We start from the raw sequence: 19,780 nt of genomic DNA on the forward strand, positions 1-19,780 counted from the left end.
TATGGCCCTTAGTGTTACTGTTGTCAGAACTACCTGAGCTGTCAGCAATGACTGCAGTAACTGAGGTGCTGTTGGAGTTAAGATTATGAGGTCATTTAAAACTATACATTCTAGCATTTATAAATGGCAGGGTGAGTTCATCCTAATGAGGAAATTGTCAGTACCCTCTGAGGTGTTTATAACGAAGAGCAGCTACCATTCAAATTAAGGTTTGCATACAGTGGAGAATAGAGAAAATCTTTTAGCTTTTATCTGTGCATTAATAATCATCAATTAGCCCAGATTCAGTTCTGCCATTTTTCAGGTTTGCAGCCGTGAACATGAGGACTTCTCTTGTTTTTTGTGGTCTACATCTTAATTTTAATCAAGTTTTGTGATGTTTCGTACATACGTGGTCTTGTTTAGAATTTATGAGGTAATTGATTTGACATTTTTAGATTTATGGAAAATCAGATTTGCATTTGCCTGACTTTTCTCATCATCTCTCTCTAGGTGTAGACAGTTTGCACCAGCTGCTTAAGGATCAGAACATATTGGGGCAGACTGACCACATCAAACCGGATGAAACTAGGTCAGACTGAATCAAACCAGACTGAGACCAGATCAGAACGGAGCAGACCAGACTGATCCAGACGATACCCGGCCCGTCCAGGAGGCCTGTTACAGTTTCCTATCCAGGTAAGTGAAACAGCTCTCTGCTCTGTGTGCAGGCATTTCCCACTCATATTTCAGTGGGGTGTATTTGAACTAAGGAAGGCTTCCTACTGATCTTATGCATCAGTCTGACTCATAATAGAACTGCCAGAGTTGAATGCATAAACAGAAAATACAGAGATTTATGGTACTTGATTATCCTGCAAGTTATTGGGTCATATAATGACAGCTAGCCTTTCCTTAAAGCTAATAATGGCCATTTACCTCCTGGAGTAACAAAAAAAAAAACATCACTAAACTGCCAGTGTGTGTGAAAATGCACCTCAGTTTTTTGCTCACAAGGGACAGAAGATTGAGAAGGAAATAACATGGTGACTGCTAGATTGAACTGCAGAGTTAGTTAGTTTTCAAAGTAATGCCCAGTGCCCACTAGGGACTTTGTAAGTACATTTCCATCTCCTTTATACATCCATATATCCGAGTATGACAAGCCATGAAATTCATTGTTGTAAATCTTTGCTGCTGGCTACTATCTGCTAACACTTGCAAGTTGGGAGCTCTATGCTGACATTTGAACATTTGTCAAATCAACCATCTGTTGAGATTACACCATTAGATCAATATCTGCTGCAGTAGCCACAGGGTTAATAGAAATATATAGGCAATTTAAGCAAATTTGCGGTGGGTAGTGATTGATTTTGCTAAATTAACTTGTTATACATTGTTTTAATACACCAATCACATCTCTTTAGTTATGTTTGCATGTACAAGTTAAAGATACAGTTGGTAAGTTTTATGAAAACAAACAAACAAACAAAAAAGTAAACAGTCATATTGTTTGAAACTATCACTATATTCTGAAAAAAAGTGTATTAGGCAGATAGTGTAGACATGTGTATAAAGCATTCATGTTTTCACAGACATGGATATAAACGAAGAAAAACTTGACTTTCAGGAAAATCCTGTATAGTATATCTTAAAGTAGTTAATCTGCATAAAACTTGGTCTGATTCAGCTGAGAAAATACCTCAAGTTAATTCAGATACTTTTTCTGGGTTGAAATGAGGGAATTGGAACACACCTGACACGTCACTATTACTTAGATTTGTGTCTCCTTGTAATTGATATGGTATGACCTAAATCTCCATAGAAAGTAACTGTGACACACTGTTTCTATATGTGCAGTTACTAAGACAATAGTGGCTTCCTGTTCATTCTACCTCTACATTTGACCTAGATGCCACATTGTTTTCCGCCTGTGTCCAGGCAACTCATACTGTGTTTGTGTCATGATTTTTCAGAGTTTTTGCACAGTTTCAGAATGACTCCTCTGATGCTGGGACTGAAGCGTAATTGCAAACATGATGTTTGTGTTCACAGTTGAGGGCTCAAGAGTGGATGGAAGGAGATGATTTTAACACAGAGGCTGTGATGAACATCTGTGGTGAGTGTGACTTCATAATCTTGTGCCTTTAAACAGGGACACTCCCTGTTACAGCAGCACATGTCTTGACCCCTCCTTGGGAATATGCGTCACTGAAACCCGCCTGACTGCAGATATTTACCCGGAATCCACTTTGATCTGGACCTTTTCACTTTTATAGGGATTTCTGTTAGCAAGTTCTGTAGTCCATAAAGATAATGTGACTAATCCTTCACATGCCTTGGTTATTAGTTGGCGGTTTATTTACATATTTGAACATGCACTTATTACTAGAGTGACTGTCCTGTCTGTGTAATTTACATTTGCTTCTGTTGACTTGTGCTTTAATTAATGTCTATGGAAACAGTCTGTACTGCTCTGTGTTTGTGAGTTAGCCTCATCTGTTGATGTACGAGCCTGCAGTCCTTACGTTGTGGAGACAGTTAAAACCAAAGTAAAGAGAGCATGTTTACTAACAATATCACACAGACCTGTATTTTATTTCCACTCTTAAAAGTAATTAAGCAACTGTGAGTTTTACAGACCACCATTTCTTACCTGCTGCATTGAGAAAAGATAGTTAGGAAGGGTTAGGCTGAATCATAGAAGTTTTTGTCTTTGCTCTGCAGATGACCTGATGGCAGACCAAAGGATGGACATCTCGTCGACAATGACTGACTTCATGTCCCCCAGCTCCACCGACCTCATCTCCAGCTCCATCAGCACGCCTGGCATGGACTACACCCGCAAGAGGAAGGGCAGCACTACTGATTACCAGTAAGGACAGCAGGGAGGAGACAAAGAGGGACAGACAAAAATGGAGATAAGGAAGGAGGGGAGGAAATAAGTGAATGAGGATGAAACAAAGAAAGGAGAGTGAGGAAAAAGATTATACATGGCAACAAATGGCATAGAGGAAAAAGGCAGGGAGGAGAGAAAGACAGGAGGAAAGTAGAACCCCAGGGGCACTTTGCAGTATGCTAACAGGTCTCCTCACCTCCCTTGCCCAAGTCTCTTTCTTGCCTCTTAGTTTCTCACAGTGAGGATGTGAGAGAGAGATGCGAGGAAGAGATGTGAGGACAGAGGAGCCTGAGCTGCCTAATGAGAATTTCTTGGTTTCATAGTGTCAGTCTTATCAGTTACTTATGATGTTCTGTGCCTCATGTGGTGGTGCGACATTTATATGTCACACCACTAGATAAAAGACTGAGGTGTTGAATAAACTCCTCCAGAAGCCTTTTCTCTCCTTGCTCCTCATCTCCTCGAGGTGCATTTAGGGGATTGGAAAATCTTCCATAATGATGGAGAGGGAATGATTTCCTGATCAAGGAGGAGAGAGGATGCTGGAAGCATAAGTTAGGATAATGAAGAGCACCATTAGAAGGGAGGAAGGAATAAAGACAGAAAGATACGTGAGCTGTTAAGCCCAGTTCAGACCAATGATTTATGACGAGATATAACCGTTTTAGAATGTTGCAGAGAAAAGTTGCACTGGTGTGAACTGGCCCATCTGAGCTTGACTCAAGCCTGCTGATGGCATCACCTGCAGCACAGCTGGTCAAATCGGCAGCGGCTTGTTTTAGAACGTAAAGCACGTCACCTGTTTCAACAGCCAATGGGCTTGTAGTGAAGTTGCCGATCAAGTCAAAATGACCGCAGATGGCGTGTTCGCAGAGCCCTCTATTGCCGGCATCAGATGGTGGGTAGCTGCTGCTGCTCGCTGTTTGTGCTTATGCCCCGCACGCATGCACGCACGCACGCACGCACACACATTCTCATTGACTGATAAATGGTTATATTATTGTGGCATATTTATTATGAATATAGTTCATCTGATGCTCATGTTTTTCACCATTTCATCACTACTACAAATGCAACTGTAGCCAGTATCGCAGCCAGTTTCTCTATCCTCATTCACATTTTAAGAAGCTACAAATTATATTCAGCCACAAAATAAGTCTGAAAAGCTGGAAATCAGAATGGAAGAACAGAGAGTTGTTGCTTAGAGATGACACACAGTTGCATTGGTGTGAACTGGCAGGTTTTTAGAACATTGCAGAACAGCACATTGCAAGTAGTTGCCTGTTTCAACTCGTCTCACCTTTGGTCTGAACTGGGCTTTAAAGATTGCCACTCAGTTGCCTTTTATGAATTGTTAATACTCACATTTCTGAATACCTGAATAACAGAAATTGATTAATAATTTTGCTTTTCTTTGCAGAATCGATGGCTTCTCATTTGAGTAAGTTCAAACTCCATGTTAATAGTTGTAGACCAAAGCTTAATTTATCAAGATCTGAAATATCAATGACCCACAATTGATTTTGCATCATGAAATATTGAATAGAAAACCAAACCTGCTGAACCCAGTGAACCCTTATGAAACATTTCTCAAGTGCTGTGGTTATTTGAATGTTCCTGTTGAAACTAATACCTCCTGTCTCTCCTTCTTAGTGAGATGGACCCAGACAAAGATAAACTGGGAAGGTAAGAGGCCATTGTCACCATAGTGATGAAGCAGGGGCTTTAATCCCAGTACTGTAGTTTTATCCTACTCTGTGTCGCTGACATTTTCCAGTGTCTCTTTTAAATTGGGTTAACCCAGCTTAAAGGGTTGGTTTTACCTGATCATCATCTGAAACATCTTTTTTCACTTACCTCTAGTGTTAATCTATCAAAGTAGATAGTTTGCGTTAGTTTGTCCAAGATCCATCCCTTGAGATGTCTGACGATACCAATATAATGAAGGAGAATGGAAAATGACATTTAAACTTTTCATCAGCACCAGCTCTTTCCCTTCCACAGACCTCACTGTCAGCAGTTTTTATTGGACCTACTTTCTTCTTTCTGTATGAAACTGTAACAGGCATCATGGAAGAACCACTTGTACAAACAGATTTGTTTATAAGTGGCATGTACAAGTAATTTCGGAGAACTTTACACACTTTCACTTTAACAGGTTTTTCCAAATTTAGATATTCTCTTAGAAACCATGGTAAATGTGGTCCAGGCCTGTTGTACTTGAAGCGTTCAAGTTGTCTGTCTGCCACCAACGCAGAAAAAATCATGTTGACATATCTACTTGTTTGCTGTATACAATGAGTTCTAATTTACTTTTTTTTTTTGTTCAGTGTCATGATTGGTATGGCTTGCTTATTTACAGATAAAGTTCAGGTTTTTTTTTCATGGCTTGAGGATTTTGGCACAGTTACTTTTATAATACAGTGGTGCCAACTCAGATTCTCATGTTATTTTTGTACACATATGATGCATTTGTAGGAAGAAAACTAGAAAAAAAGTACACAGTAAGCCTTTATCTCAGCATTCATTGATTCCTCTGAAGGAAACTGAATTAAATTGTAATTTTTAAGTTTAGATTAGATTTCAAGGCATTAACTTTAAAACTTGGTAAAAGAATTTCAACAATATAAGGGCACGTTGACGACCTGACCACAAGCTGTATTTACAGAACCTTCACGCTTTGCTTAACAGCCTCGTCCTGCATTAGAAAAGTACGCAGTTAGAACAGCCAGAGAGCTATTAGATCAATGCATCAGAGAGAAGAAAATACTGGATTTGTCATGAAAAGAAACCTAGTAACTATGTATGACTTGAAAAATCTTAAAAAAGGTATGATTTGGACAGAATTCTTTTTTTTTTTTTTAAGTTTCTAAAAATATCAGGAAAACTGGGCTCTGATGCGATATTGACAGGAAATAATCTTAAAATTCACTGTTGTTGTTATGCATTGATTATAATAAGAAATATCCATAAAATCTGCTGCTTTACAGCATATGACATCCCTCTGTCCTTTGGACCCTCGCAGTGGATAAGGAAAAACTCCCCAAAAAAACCCTTTAACGGGACAAAAAATGGTAGAAACCTCAGGAAGAGCAGCTGAGGAAGGATCCCTCTTCCAGGACGGACAGACGTGCAATAGATGTCGTACAGAATAGATCAACATGATAAAATAACAGTAATCTGTATGACACAATGAGACAGAAAGAGAGACAGAAACAGAGACAGAGAGAGATGCAGACGGTGATGACCGTAGCTTATAACAACATTAATTAAAGTAATAATGTTATAATTCTAATTATGGCTATTGTGGTATAAAATATGTCACTTAGTCAGGGGTCTTACGCGATGATAGAAAAGGGGTCCTATATGGAAAAAGGTTGGAAACCATTGCTGGAAATGTCCTATTTGTGATTTAGGACTGCCATCTGAGACCAGCGGGGTACATAGGACATGGAGCATCAGATGCTCTTGGCTTAGTCCACATGTTGTTGTAATGGAAATTTTAAAAAAAAACATTTAAAAGCTTGAACAGAATGAAGTAAAGGCAGCATATAGTAGGAGCATTATGAGTAATTGTGTGCTTTATTAATTAATACTTATGAGTTGAAGGTCAAATCAATTTTGATTGAAATATATAGGTTAAATTACCATTACCTTTGGAGAAAGGCCAAGGTCCTTCAGCTGCCTGAGAGTCGTTATGCCTTCTGTTGTCCAGGGAAACATCCTCTGTCACACCCAACATTGCTGACGTCAACTCTAATGGAACATGTTCCTTTGTGAGAAATGACGTCTAGACCGCAGCCCATCTTTGTTATGGGCTGCTTTGCTTTAGCGAGACATTGCTAAACGTGGTTTTGTCAACTGATTTCCAACAGCAGGACCTCAAGCTCTGCACTGTGAGGGTTTTCATTTTTGTGAATGATGGTTGGCTGCGAACAGAGAGAACCATGCAGCCTACACAGCAACACAGTGATTCATTTTCAGGAATACAGACTAACTCACAAACAGGTGGCATTCATTAAGTTAACAATTTGAAGACAAATTTTATGCAAGAGGATTTTCTGACTCTGACTTGGAACACTTGCATTAACCTGTCCTCGCATGATGCACAGTGACATTCACTTCACCTCTTTTGCATTGGTTTGGAAGCAGAAATCTCAGAGATGGATAGCTAAAAACCTGGGCAAATAATGCAGACTGCCTGCATGCCTAGATATCACTAAAAGTAACTGTTTTTTTGATGATTTGGCCAAACTAACCCTAGAAATTTAGTATACAAAGTTTACAGACTAGTTTATAAAGGGAAACTGGATAACTGAAACCCTTAATTCTAACTCTAGAATTCTCAGCGCTGTAAACTTCATTCTTCCTTTACTCTGCTCAGATGGGGAAAATCAATAAATCTTTCAGTCTTTGTTTTGGGTGTGTCATAGTGGGTGGAGTGTTATTCCTATTGTTACACTTTTACATAACTGCTTTAGAGCATAAGCTTGACATTGTTTAAATCAGTAAATGACGTTGGTTAGGTTGAGAGTGAGTAACCTGTGAGGTTAGCTGAGCCTCGTCCCCTCCCTCTTTTTCCTTTGCTGGCTCTTTAAAATACCTCTTATCCCATAAAATGAAACCTTGAAGTTTATTCTCTCTGAAACGTTCCCTTTTTTTCTGCTTTGCCTCTAATATTTCTTTATATGTCTTTGCAGTGATCAACAGGGCCGGATTAAGAATGCCAGGTATAAACACTCCTTTCTGTTCTCCTTCATTCCCCCTGCTTTCCAGTCTCCCTTACATGAATTAAATTTCCCTCTGTGTGATTGGGAACAGAGAGAGCTTTGTGTAGGTTGATAATAAGAAACTTTATACATTGAAGTGTATAGATCCGAGCATTATGTGGAACTAAGGGACTGTAAGAGCATACCCAGTGGCTAATGACAAGCTCTCTTTCTCTTGCGTGGCAAGAGGTCTTTCTTTAGTAGCAGCTAGTAAAGACAGAACAGAAAAGTTGGACAGACCCTTGGATGTGTTCTGACAGTCCTGAAGGATCGACTCAATACTGAGGCTTTTCATCTTTCATTTTTCAGACAGCAGCGTGTTGTTAGCATTGAGCTCCATGATTGATATCATGTTAGATTGGACTGTGAGCTGATGGATAATCCACAGTGCCAGAATGCAGCCCATTGAAGGATAACTTGCCTTGTCTTGTATTCCTGCTGTGAGCAGTTTTAGTATTCTGTCTTTTCTACAATGGGTGAAATGCAACCAAAATGATTTCTGTCGGTTCATGTCTGATGTTTCTCCCTCCACAGAGAGGCTCACAGCCAGATCGAAAAACGCCGCAGGGACAAGATGAACAGCTTCATTGACGAGCTGGCGTCACTGGTACCCACCTGTAATGCCATGTCCCGCAAATTAGACAAGCTGACGGTTCTGCGCATGGCTGTCCAGCACATGAAGACACTCAGAGGTTAGGATGAACTTGTTAAACTGTTAAAACTGAACTTGTTAAACCTCAGTGTGTGAGGGTTTAGGTAAGATGTGGTTGGTACTGTGATGAACTCTGACTCTATCAGTGACATTTTTACTGATTTACAGAAAAAGAGAACAGGTTTGTTGGTAAGCTAAAATGCCTGCAAAAACAGGCTTGTGATTGCCTGAAACATGATCATTTGCTCAATGATTTAATTGAATCGAGTAAATAATCAATGATTCACGTGGTACTGATCTACAATCCATCTACACATATACAACAGCAAAAGACATTTTTAGTAAGGCATATTTTTTGCTAGAATTCTGGGTTCGCAGCTGTCTTGAAGACAGCTCCTTCTAACTTTTACTAAAGGAGGCCTACAAACTGAGCTGTTCCATGTGCAGCTGCAGTCTGAATACCTCCATGTCTAAGTGATGTGTTTATTGTTGTGTGCAGGCGCAGCCAACCCATACACAGAGGCCAACTACAAGCCTTCCTTCCTCTCAGACGATGAATTGAAGCACTTAATATTAAGGGTGAGTGCTGTACAAATGATCAGGCATCCAACACTTAATTACAGTAGGTTTACTATTAATTTCATATTTCTGAAAATGAATATTCTTTCTCTTCATTTTAAAAAACAATTCTGCCCACACGAACTTCGTTTCTCAAAATATCTCCGTCCACACTAGAACACAAAAATGACTCCTAATGCTTGCAGGTGCTAGCTGCCTTCAGCTGTCTCACCTTGTCATAGAGGTAGTAAAGTGTACAGGTTAATGTTACCTTTTTGAAAACACTGCCCAGAGATCTCTTCATTGTTGATTCTCATTTGATATAAGGATGAAGGAAGGAACTCAAACATACAAGTGACAAGCTCTAGACATACTAAACTTTTCCTTCACTCCGCATCAACAACAATCCCACTCTGGAAATTGTCCCACCATCTGCTGTTTCAACCGTACCTGATCCAAAACCATCGTTTCTGGCGGAGTTTTAATCACAGACGCTGAGGTGGAGAAAAACACTTGAATGCAGCATATGTTTCTGTTTCACAATGAAGTGGTGCAGCAATACTAAGTTTAAGTATAAACTAGTCATTAGACCAGCTTGTGCTCATAGAGCATAAGCAAAGTGTTAATCCATCATTATTGTCGTTATTTCTAGCATATGCTCGTCCACAAAGCAACAGTGGGCATGCAGGAATTGAGGAGATTATGTCATTGTTTCCCAAATGCTACATTTTATGTGTCAGGTAAACTGTAACTGGAGTTTAATGACCTAAAAATCTGTTTGTGTGTGGATGGGAGGTCAAAATGTAGAGGAAAATATCAGTTTTCAAAAATATCTGTATACATGTAGACAGGGCTGTAGTCATTTCAGATATATTTGTGGAATTCCTTGTATTTATTTCATTGTTTTGTATGTTTGATAATGCAGGCTGCGGATGGTTTCCTGTTTGTGGTTGGCTGTGACCGTGGAAAGATCCTCTTTGTTTCCGAATCAGTCTACAAAATTCTCAACTACAGCCAGGTATGGGGACAGGGTTTGTGCACTGGAGAAAAAGGGACTCATTTCTATTTACTACACTTTACTCAGAAAGCTGGTGTTGATCTGAAATTTTTGCCATCTTAAAGGGACAGTTCACCTCAAAATCAAAACTATATATTTTCCCTCTTACCTGTAGTGCTGTTAATCAATCTAGATTGTTTTGGTGTGAGTTGCAGTTGTTGGAGATATAAGCCATAGAGATGTCTGCCTTCTCTCCAATATAGTGGAACTAGATTGCACCCAGCTTGTGGTGCTTAAAGCGCCAAAAAAACATTTGACAGACATGTGTGACAGGCTGTTATGCCGCCATAACTGTAGCACATTCACATATATGCAGTTTTTGTGTTGAGCCACGAGTGCCATGTAACTTTACATTACCAAATGTTTGACAAAATCACTTGATGACTCCCGTGTGCGCACAGTGAGAGAGGAGAGGGAGAGACTCAGTGCTGCTGCCAGAGGAGCCACTGAATGAGTTCTCTCTGAGCGGTAAGTCGCTAGAAGAGTCCGAGAAGTCCGGGGCTGTTCATAAAACATTCAGGACGCCACAGTTTATTCCACACTACTGAAGCTGCTCCTCTTTTTGTAACCACCGCTGAATCAGCAATAATTTCACTTTCAGACATGCTTGTTGGTGCCGTGGGTAACAGTACGCCAACATGTCAGTAAGTCCAAATATTTAATGATATGAATTTTAGTGTCATTAAAAATGAAAAACAAAATTTATATATGAATTTGAATTTAAATTATACCGATATTATCATGAGCGATATGGTATGGCACACCCCTACTGAACAGCAAAGTGTCTTTTTAGAAATCATGTTCCGGGTACTCAAGATAATCCACAGATCTTGTAGTAAACAATTTCATGTAGGAACTATTTTCTGTCTACCAAATTACAACTGCCAACCTCATCACTGCACAGAATAAAGTGTGCATCTACTCATGGACAAGACGCTCATGCATTGTGACAGCACAAGCTGTAATCTTAGTGGTGTCTGCTCGGCCGAGCTGTCAGTGGTGCTACATGAGCTAGCAGAAGATACATGCTTAATATTGCGTGGTGATACAGTTGGCAGGTGTAGTTCGACAGAAAGAAAGTTGTACCGACATGACACTGCTTGCAATGAGGTTTTTGGATTGTCTTGAGTAAACAGGCCACGATTTCTGTAACTCACACCAAAACAATCTAGATGAATAAATGGAACTTAAGGTAAGGGAAAAAAATATTCTTATTGATTTTGGGGTGAACTGTCCCTTTAAGTTCTTGTTAAAGTATTTTAGCCATGAAGGACTTACAGTATGGGTTAGGATTAGTACTTTCCTGTACTTTGTCAGTCATAGTCAGTGGTGTTGACCTTGTATTTACAGAGCAGAAGATAAAAAGGATTTTCACAGATCAGTGGAATTTCATCACCATGAATAATCAAATTCAAGCAGCAGATCAGAGCAACTTCCTAACTTCAGACGGAAATTCTGTCAGTGTCAGCAGTTCAGTTTTAAAGTAAAGATTTGAATGGCCTTGCACTTTGCCAGAAAAGCTCCCACATCAAATAATTAAAGTGGCATTAATCACAGCGCTGACTTTACAGAAGGAAGAAAGAAGTTGTTTATGGAAGTAGATGTTTTTACTTAGTTTTACTTGTCAATAATGTTTCATGTCTTCTGCCTCTTTCCCTCCTCACTTCATTCCCTCATTCTCTCTTTGTCTCTTAGTCATATATATGATGTCTTCTGCTATTTCAGAACGACCTGATAGGTCAGAGCCTGTTTGACTACCTTCACCCCAAGGACATTGCCAAGGTCAAAGAGCAGCTGTCCTCTTCAGACACGGCCCCACGAGAGAGGCTCATTGACGCTAAAAGTAAGCAAGTCCAAACACATCATCTGTTGTGCAGAATCAGGTGTTCAGCTAATGTTTCTTCCCTCCACCCTGAACATGCATCCTAATTTGCTGTCCCTTTGCTACCACACTACCACTGTGCATTGTATAACAAAAACTGTCTCCATACACACAAGCGTTTTAGCACCATTTTTGAAATAATCTCCATCTATACTAACATGCCTGCATATTGCACAACAATTCATACACACTGGGTGTGCCATTGATGCTTAGTTACTGAATATACTACAAAGACCGCGAAAAGTAAGAACAAAGATTTCTTTGCTTGGACTGATGATGAGGTGGAGCTGTAACTGAAAGTAACAAACATGAGTATAAGGCAGTCAAGGCCGTGGAAAACAGATTGGGAGTTGTTGCAAAGCAAATACAGTGACATATCAGAGAAATTCCAGGAGCATTACCCTTTCATGGAGGAAGCCATAGCGGAAAAGGAGCAACCACACACGCAGGATGAAATCACAAAAGATAGTTAGACTTAGCTATAATGCTTAGCCTTGACACTTTGCCAAAAGTGGAACCCGGTTCCATAACACTGGAGTATGTTGAGGCTAGGAAGAAATGTAGCAATAGTTAAGTGTCTTAAAAGGAAAACATATTGGCCTGGATGTAGCTTCAGTCAAGCTCAATATCCTCAGTAAAAGGGCTTCAGGAGGATGTTTACAAACATAGCAGAGAAACAACCACCAGCAATGAGAAAACTGCGTACAACATACATGGAAAAGACAAGTAAACAGAAGAAGACCAACAATGAAAAGCAAGCTTAAAAGAAAAAGTTACATCAAGGCTGAGCCAGCAGTGTTTCTTAATCCTTACGGGTCCCGTCATTCTCTCCAACTCCGCTCTGATGTTTGCGGCGTGTCTCAACAGAGATGAGAAAGAAGCAAGATGGCTCACTCATTAGCTACTCCCATACACTACATGTAGTTTACATATTTTGTCATATATCAGGTTTATGTATGCTGGGCCACTCGCAGGTTGCTTCTGGGCTGGATGTGGCCCACAGGCTGACATTTGAATGGACCTGGTCTAGATTCAGCTTGTGGTACTTCTCAGATGTAAGAGTTTCAGTTTTGTAATTTGGCAAAAACAATTTTAGAAAGAAGAGATGGAAGTCTGTTTGAAGCATTACTAAAGGCAAGTAAAAAGCTAAGACAAGGAAATGGTGCAAACATAGCACCCCCCTACAGAGGTAGGCTGGAATCAACTGAATACATGTTTTAACAGTAAAACAATTCAAAGACTGTATGGATGGATGCAGATGGCTGAAATGGGCGTCATTCAGGACTTGAAATACAGACAATGAAAATAGAGTAGTTGCCAACAGTTGGGCTGCAGGAGTTTCACACTGGCGGATGTTATTATAAAACATTTCCCAAGCATGTTTTTTCCCAATGTTATTTTTATGTCTGTCATCAAAGTCATGAAAGAAGTTTCAGCTGCCAACACTGCAGAGAGTAATGTTTGAACAAGTGAAATGTAGTTTTGAAATGTGTTGTTATGTTAACTGTTGGTATGTGTCTATTTGCAGCTGGTCTTCCAGTGAAGACAGACATCACCCCCGGTCCATCTAGACTCTGTTCTGGAGCCAGACGGTCGTTTTTCTGCAGGATGAAGTGTAACAGGCCCTCTGTCAAAGTAGAGGATAAAGACTTTCCCTCCACCTGCTCTAAGAAAAAAGGTAAAATGTTGTTTTTTCTTTTACAACAGGAATTAAAACTCAAATTCTGTCACCCACAGTTCACCTCTTGCCCTAGATATAAGTCTGCCTCTCCTCGCAGCCCCTTTGAAGCAGCTCTGCAGCGTTACCTCACATACTTATCACTTTTTCTTTTCAGTCTTTGTTACCTTCTTATGAAAGCTAAAGCCCTGCTTTCCTGGTGTTCCTCTTCTTGTATTTTTAGAGGCACATCTTTATTAGAGCCAGGAATCACACCTCAGTTAGCATTAGAACATCTCCATTACACAACAAAGGAAGTTGGCCTCTTTAAGTGCATGTATTTATATATTTATTTACCCAACATTATTATTATTGTATCATTTAGCTCAACACAACAACACTTTTTATGGCAGAAAAGTGTTAAATTGATGGCTGCTTAGCTGTGGGATGTTTCAACATTTTAACAGGTAAATTGCCCAGATTTTAACTGACCAAAGTGATGGAAAATAGCACCGAATGATCCCTCAGTGTTTCTGCTAAAATGTGAGTAGAACTCAGAATTGGTAAGAATAGTCATTGCTGGCAGATTATCCACCTGGAGTTCAGTCGGTTTGGTGTGGATGAAGGAAAAAATATGCTCCCATATTGCCTTTTAGCTGTCGTAAGCTGTACATCAGTGTGACATGGACCCATATGGGCAAATCAAATTGCAGTGACTGACATGAGGCCATGCTTCTTTTTCCTGAGCCTCATCACAAAGAGCAATGAAACAACTGATTATAAGCATTATTAGTTGGGACCTCTATTTGACCTTTTGTTATGAATAATGACAAACATGTAGAAAAAGAGATGCTGTATAATGTAGTATTTCAGGGGCTGATAGATGATGTGTGCTCACTGAACTGCAGTTCTTAATAAGGAACTGCTGAAAGCAGAACACACACTGGGCTCCTTTTCATGCTCCGATTAATCAGGGAAAGTCCCCACACTCTTATGCTGATGCTTATATACATGTCACCATGGTTACAAAACAATCTTGTATAAATATTTACATTGCTTGTACAGATTGCATATAAAATTGCTCTCTTGATGGTTCACCATCAGAGGATGGATTAGTAGTACACACATTATTGAGAACTGGGACAAATTATGTCCTATGACAAAAACATTTAAAGTTATAACCTATTAACTAGGGATGGGGGAAAACATCGATACAGCAGAGTATTGTAATATTTTTGTGTGGCAAAATGGTATCCTCACACAGAACCAAGTATCAATTTTTTTATTATATAAATTGTCAATATTACAAATACAAATTAAACTTTAGGTAGGGGGGGACTCTATTAGGAGCTGCGCCTTGTCAGAATAAATCAAAACCTGTAATGACTGGACCATGTGGGAATTTAATTTGAAAGGACAAACACAGGAAGAGGCCATGCTCAGCAGTCAGGCAGGAGTCACTTTAACAAACCAATCACAGATGACAGATATCTTTCCCTTCTTCTGTAAATATTCAGTCTGATAAATACGGAAAAGTTGATCATTTTAGTGCAGGGCTGCCTAAGCTTTACATCTGTCCCATGGACGACAGGCCTACACACTTATAAACAGTGCCTATAAACAGCAACCTCAGATGCAACCTGCCGCCGCACTCTTGAAAGCTGGCACAAAAAAGTCTCGAGTAGCGCCCAGAGCCCGACCTTGACTTTTCCAGACTGTTAAAGACGCAACATGCGTACGGCCCATAATAACATGTCGGGCAGGAAATCCAAAGTGTGGGATCATTTTGAGAAGGTGAAGGATGAACCCAAAGTGATATGTAAACTCTGCAGGCAAACATTTGCCTATCATTGGTTGACTACAAACATGACGCATCATCTGAAACATGTAAGTAGCTACATGCCCATTAGCCACTTAGCACAATCATTACTGCTTAGCCAACAGCGTCATTAACAGGCGGCTCGCTCAGTGTGTGACGTGCACTTGTAGATAAAATACAGGCCGATATTAATGAAGGTTCATTAGTATGGTTTTGTATTTCTCTGTAATGTAGCACAGTGTTAACAGTGTTACTGATACTATTCTGTCTTAGACCTTGAACGCAAACCATTGTGTTGTCCTGCCCAAAATATATAATTTAATGATCAAATATACCGTTAACATGTGGGCGACTAGTCGACTAATGGCCCGTAATGACGACAATTGGTTGACTAGGAAAATCCTTAGTTGGGAGCAGCCCTAACTAGATACATTTTGCTGCTGCAAAACAATGGCTAAAGTGAGATGAACAGACTTAAAACTTTATCTTATTAGATAAAACTGATGTTGACAAGGTTTTCCATTAAGGACATAATATTTTATCAAAATACTCAGCATATGGCAGCATATTTAAAATCACAGTAATATTGTATTGTGACTTAAGTACTGTGATAATATTGTATCATGGATCCTCTGGTGATTCCCACTCATATTATCAACACACTAATTTTATTTCTGTGGTAACACATTATTTATAAAGGATTTATATGTATGAAATAAATATGATTTATAAAATATTTTGATCTGCTTAAACAGCCTGGGCCCAGACAAGAATTCAAAACTTCAAACAATTAAGAAATGTGTGAAAGCCTTCAAAATCTAAAACTAACAGTACATACAGACAACATCGATGTAAAAATGTACTGCCACAGTCATCTTTCTTTTAAAATCTAATTTTTGTGAAAATGTTGACCCTTTACAGATTTTTGTCAACTCCACCAGATTTCCACAAAAACATCAATTAATCAAGTATAAAAGGAGTTAGCTTTATCCTCCTGTCTCACTTCCTGATTTTCAAAAAGGCAGGAATGCTGCTCAAGTGCTGATACAATTTCTATTTTTTTTATTAATCCTTGAAATAATATTGCTATTGGGTGTGTCTCAACCCTAACATGTCAACTCCATAGCCCATATAAATCAGAACTAAATAAGAATTATGATTTTAATGAGTATTTTGATTAGCATTAAAAGAACTCTGAGCAACTTTGAAAAATGAAGTGGCTACTCACTACAACTGCATTTAAATTGATAAATTTGCTTTGATCTTTTAAAATATATTTCCTCAGCCTAATTTAAGAGTAAAAATCAAAAACCCATGAAAGTATGGTTTTTGTCCCAGTTTTCAAGAATGTGTAAGCAGTAGTTTGACTTTATCCTAAATTCGCACTTACTACTACAAAGGTTGTTCTGTTTTGCTTTCAAGCCACAAACAAACAGTACCAGAGTGAAAGTGCTGGGAAGTGAAATGAGGCTCATCTTTTCAAGTGGTTCTTTAATACACATCGGGGCTCAACAAGCAGTTTTCACAGCAGTCAAAATAAACTTCACTAAGCAGGCACACACTAGGGATTGTTTCAACCAAACCAAACAAGTTAGGTGTAAGGTCTGAGTCAGCTTTGCACACTACAAGGTCAGCAGTGATGAATGCAGAAGAAACACTATTTATGCAGTTATAACTTTTTGGGTGGGGACACACTATGCAGCAATTTTAGAAATTGAAGTTCTAGATGACATTGAAGTGGGGCTCCGGGTTTTCACTCTTAAAGTGACAGTTCAGATTTTTTAAGTGGGGCTGTATGGGGTACTTTTCCATAGTCGGTGTATTACCTACTGTAGGTGTCAGTCTGGAGAACCAGGCTGGAGTAGTACCATGGAAGCTTATCAATGTACTGCTGTGAAGGGGTCAGCAACCTAACAAATTTTAGCTACTTAAAAAAATCGGTATCAGTTGAAGTGTATATTATATTTAGAATATTTTCATCACTTTACCATAAGACAGTGATTTTTGACTGGGAAGTGAAGCTGTTATTATCACTGTCAGACAGCCAGACTCTATTCAGAAAAAACAGTGTTTTACTATCTCTAAACACAGGAAGTGCCGGTCTATTAGTATCTCAATAAGTAAATTTGTTTGTATTATTGTGTGACTTTAGCATTGAAGGGGTTAGTTCGGATTTTCCAAAGTCACACAATAACACTGAATAACTAGCCGATGGAGGCAGCAGGAGACCAGCAGCTCTCGTATTCAGTACGCTAAAACGACTGATTTTGTCAATGGAGTCTGGTGGCTTTGACAAGAGCGTAGATGTGGATCTGAAGCTGTTAACGGCTTCCCTGTTGTAAATCGTTGTGTGACAGCAAGGTCAAATGGTGAAAATGCTCTCAATATAGTTTTCACTTAAACTGCTTTTAGGTGGGACTTTTTTTAGGTGGCTAAAATATGTTTTTCTGCTGTCCACAGCAGTTACATTGCTTAGCTTCTGTGTTTGTACTCCAGCCTGCTTTTCCAAACTGGGGGCATGCTGACTGACATCTACTATATGTAATACACTCTCTATAAATGAGTACCCTATACAACCCCACTTCAAAGAAAATCTGAACTGTCCCTTTAATGCGTTTATGTACTGTCCTGGTAAATAGTGATATACAGGGGATTCTGAATTAAAGACAGGAAACAAGTAATGTTCTCCTCTATTGAAGTGATACAGCTCCATAGTGTTTGAACTACTTCAGTTATGTAAAAAGTCCTCAGACAGCTTTTGTACTTGAGCCATAGTGCACCCAGCTACAGTACATCCTACATTATTCAGATCAACATGAATCCATTGTCTGCTAATGACACTCAAACAAGTCTTCATCTTGTTATTTTTTTTTCTGGGGCTTTCTGTCCTGTTCATTGTGTCATCTGTATTGCAGTGGCCTGAGAGCATATCAAACATATGGCAGGCTGCATGTCACCATGCTCAGTCACTGAACTTGAATATAAACTTAAAAGTATCTTTATCGTCAGAAGAACATTCACAGGCCATTCGTAGTCACGCAACCTAGATTGGTTATGTCACCATTCATGTTGAATTTTTTATTGTTGAGCTGAATATTTCATACAGACAAACTTTATTCTCCCTCTGATGTTGTGCTTTGTGTGTCACAATGGGGAGAAAAATAGAGTTCAGTCATGTTATAAACTGGCTGAACTCCTCAGAGGCACACGGTGATACAATAGCTTTTCATTTCAGATGACTGTTGAATTTTTAGAACATAAATCAACAAACAAACCATTCTCACAGGGTACTGAGTTATGGAGGCGATTCTCTTATTTCTTTTTTTGTTTTGTTTTATTTTGTTTTTTGGCAAAACTTGAAGGCAGGTACCTTGTTAATCATAATAACACTGTCCGCATAGTGAAAGCAGCTGGTCAGCAGCAATGTCAGTCCTCTGTCTATGTCTACACAGGATACGTTCTGGGATGGAACTGCTCATAGGTCACTGACGTTTTGGCAGCACTAAGATCCCAATAGTGTTGTCAAGAATATCAGTTTATCAATACATATTGATTCTGAATATTTGAAACAGTCTCAATACTATTTTCCCGCAGTATTGATACACCAGTACCAGCTGTGCTTTCTCGCTTTCTCTTATTGTTAATGTTTTCAACAGTCATTCTGCTGTTCTCTGCTACTAGCCAGGTCAAGAAAAGGTGTCATTGTTGTGTTATAGCATTGTTATATTTATCTTTTAATAAGAAATGTACATGGTATGCCCTCAATGTGAATTTTTTCCAGCGGCATTGAAAATGGTATCAGTGTTTTTCAGGTTAATATCGTGACAACAGATCTTAATACGCAATCACTTGAGTTATATGAGTAAAATAGATATAGAATAGAACAGAAATAGTAAATGGACTTGAAGCTAGCTGCAGGTACGAACGTTAAGTGCAAGAATTCCTATAAAAGCTGCTCAGTTGCGCTTAAAGCCAAAAAAGTTCAACTGCCATGTGTAAAATTACCCGGTTGATCGGCACTGCTTCTGCACTGTGTAGCCCATAGAGCAGGCGCAGGAACCTTCTGCTGGCCGAGCCGGCTACTTCTGGTTTAGCTACTAATTTGAATTAGGATAAAATGATTCAACCATTTGGCTCTTCTAGACTTTCCAAATGTTATCTGACTGAATGGATCAAATTCTGAGAGTGAAACAAGTCCTTTTCCGGGGGTTGTGACACTCTAAAAAATATCTACTGTTTATAGATGCCTCTTTTGCCATGTAAGGGAAAGGTCTCTTTGGGCTACAGGGCTTCATGTGATGATGTAATTCCACCTTTTGGCAACTGCAAAAATTGTCTTTAAAGCCTGGCCCACTTCCTTGAGGCCTGGTGTCAAAATTTTCCTCCAGTGAATAATGTCACTTGGCAGTACAGTTTTAAAATAGAAACTAAGCGTTGTTGTGTAATAATGCATGGATCAGGATTTTCTTGTTTAGGTTTTTTATTTTTAAAATTAACGGAATTTAAGA

The 19,780-nt window shown here is 39.2% G+C and overlaps 1 protein-coding gene across 2 annotated transcripts in view; it reads left to right on the top strand.

Moving 5' to 3' along the window:
* The window catches only part of bmal1a (basic helix-loop-helix ARNT like 1a), a 43,425-nt gene that overhangs the window by 14,671 nt on the left and 8,974 nt on the right, over window positions 1-19,780 (top strand). For both annotated transcript variants that reach the window (XM_033634902.2, XM_033634903.2), the window contains exons 2-12: window positions 493-678; window positions 2,035-2,098; window positions 2,707-2,854; window positions 4,299-4,319; window positions 4,532-4,564; window positions 7,579-7,608; window positions 8,182-8,339; window positions 8,799-8,878; window positions 9,783-9,875; window positions 11,640-11,757; window positions 13,325-13,474. In XM_033634902.2, coding sequence (XP_033490793.1) covers window positions 2,053-2,098; window positions 2,707-2,854; window positions 4,299-4,319; window positions 4,532-4,564; window positions 7,579-7,608; window positions 8,182-8,339; window positions 8,799-8,878; window positions 9,783-9,875; window positions 11,640-11,757; window positions 13,325-13,474 — 877 coding nt within the window. In that variant the 5' untranslated portion in view covers window positions 493-678; window positions 2,035-2,052. The remainder of the gene's footprint in view (window positions 1-492; window positions 679-2,034; window positions 2,099-2,706; window positions 2,855-4,298; window positions 4,320-4,531; window positions 4,565-7,578; window positions 7,609-8,181; window positions 8,340-8,798; window positions 8,879-9,782; window positions 9,876-11,639; window positions 11,758-13,324; window positions 13,475-19,780) is intronic.

Source organism: Epinephelus lanceolatus, chromosome 5 (assembly GCF_041903045.1).
Source record: "Epinephelus lanceolatus isolate andai-2023 chromosome 5, ASM4190304v1, whole genome shotgun sequence".
Classification (NCBI taxonomy): domain Eukaryota; kingdom Metazoa; phylum Chordata; class Actinopteri; order Perciformes; family Serranidae; genus Epinephelus; species Epinephelus lanceolatus.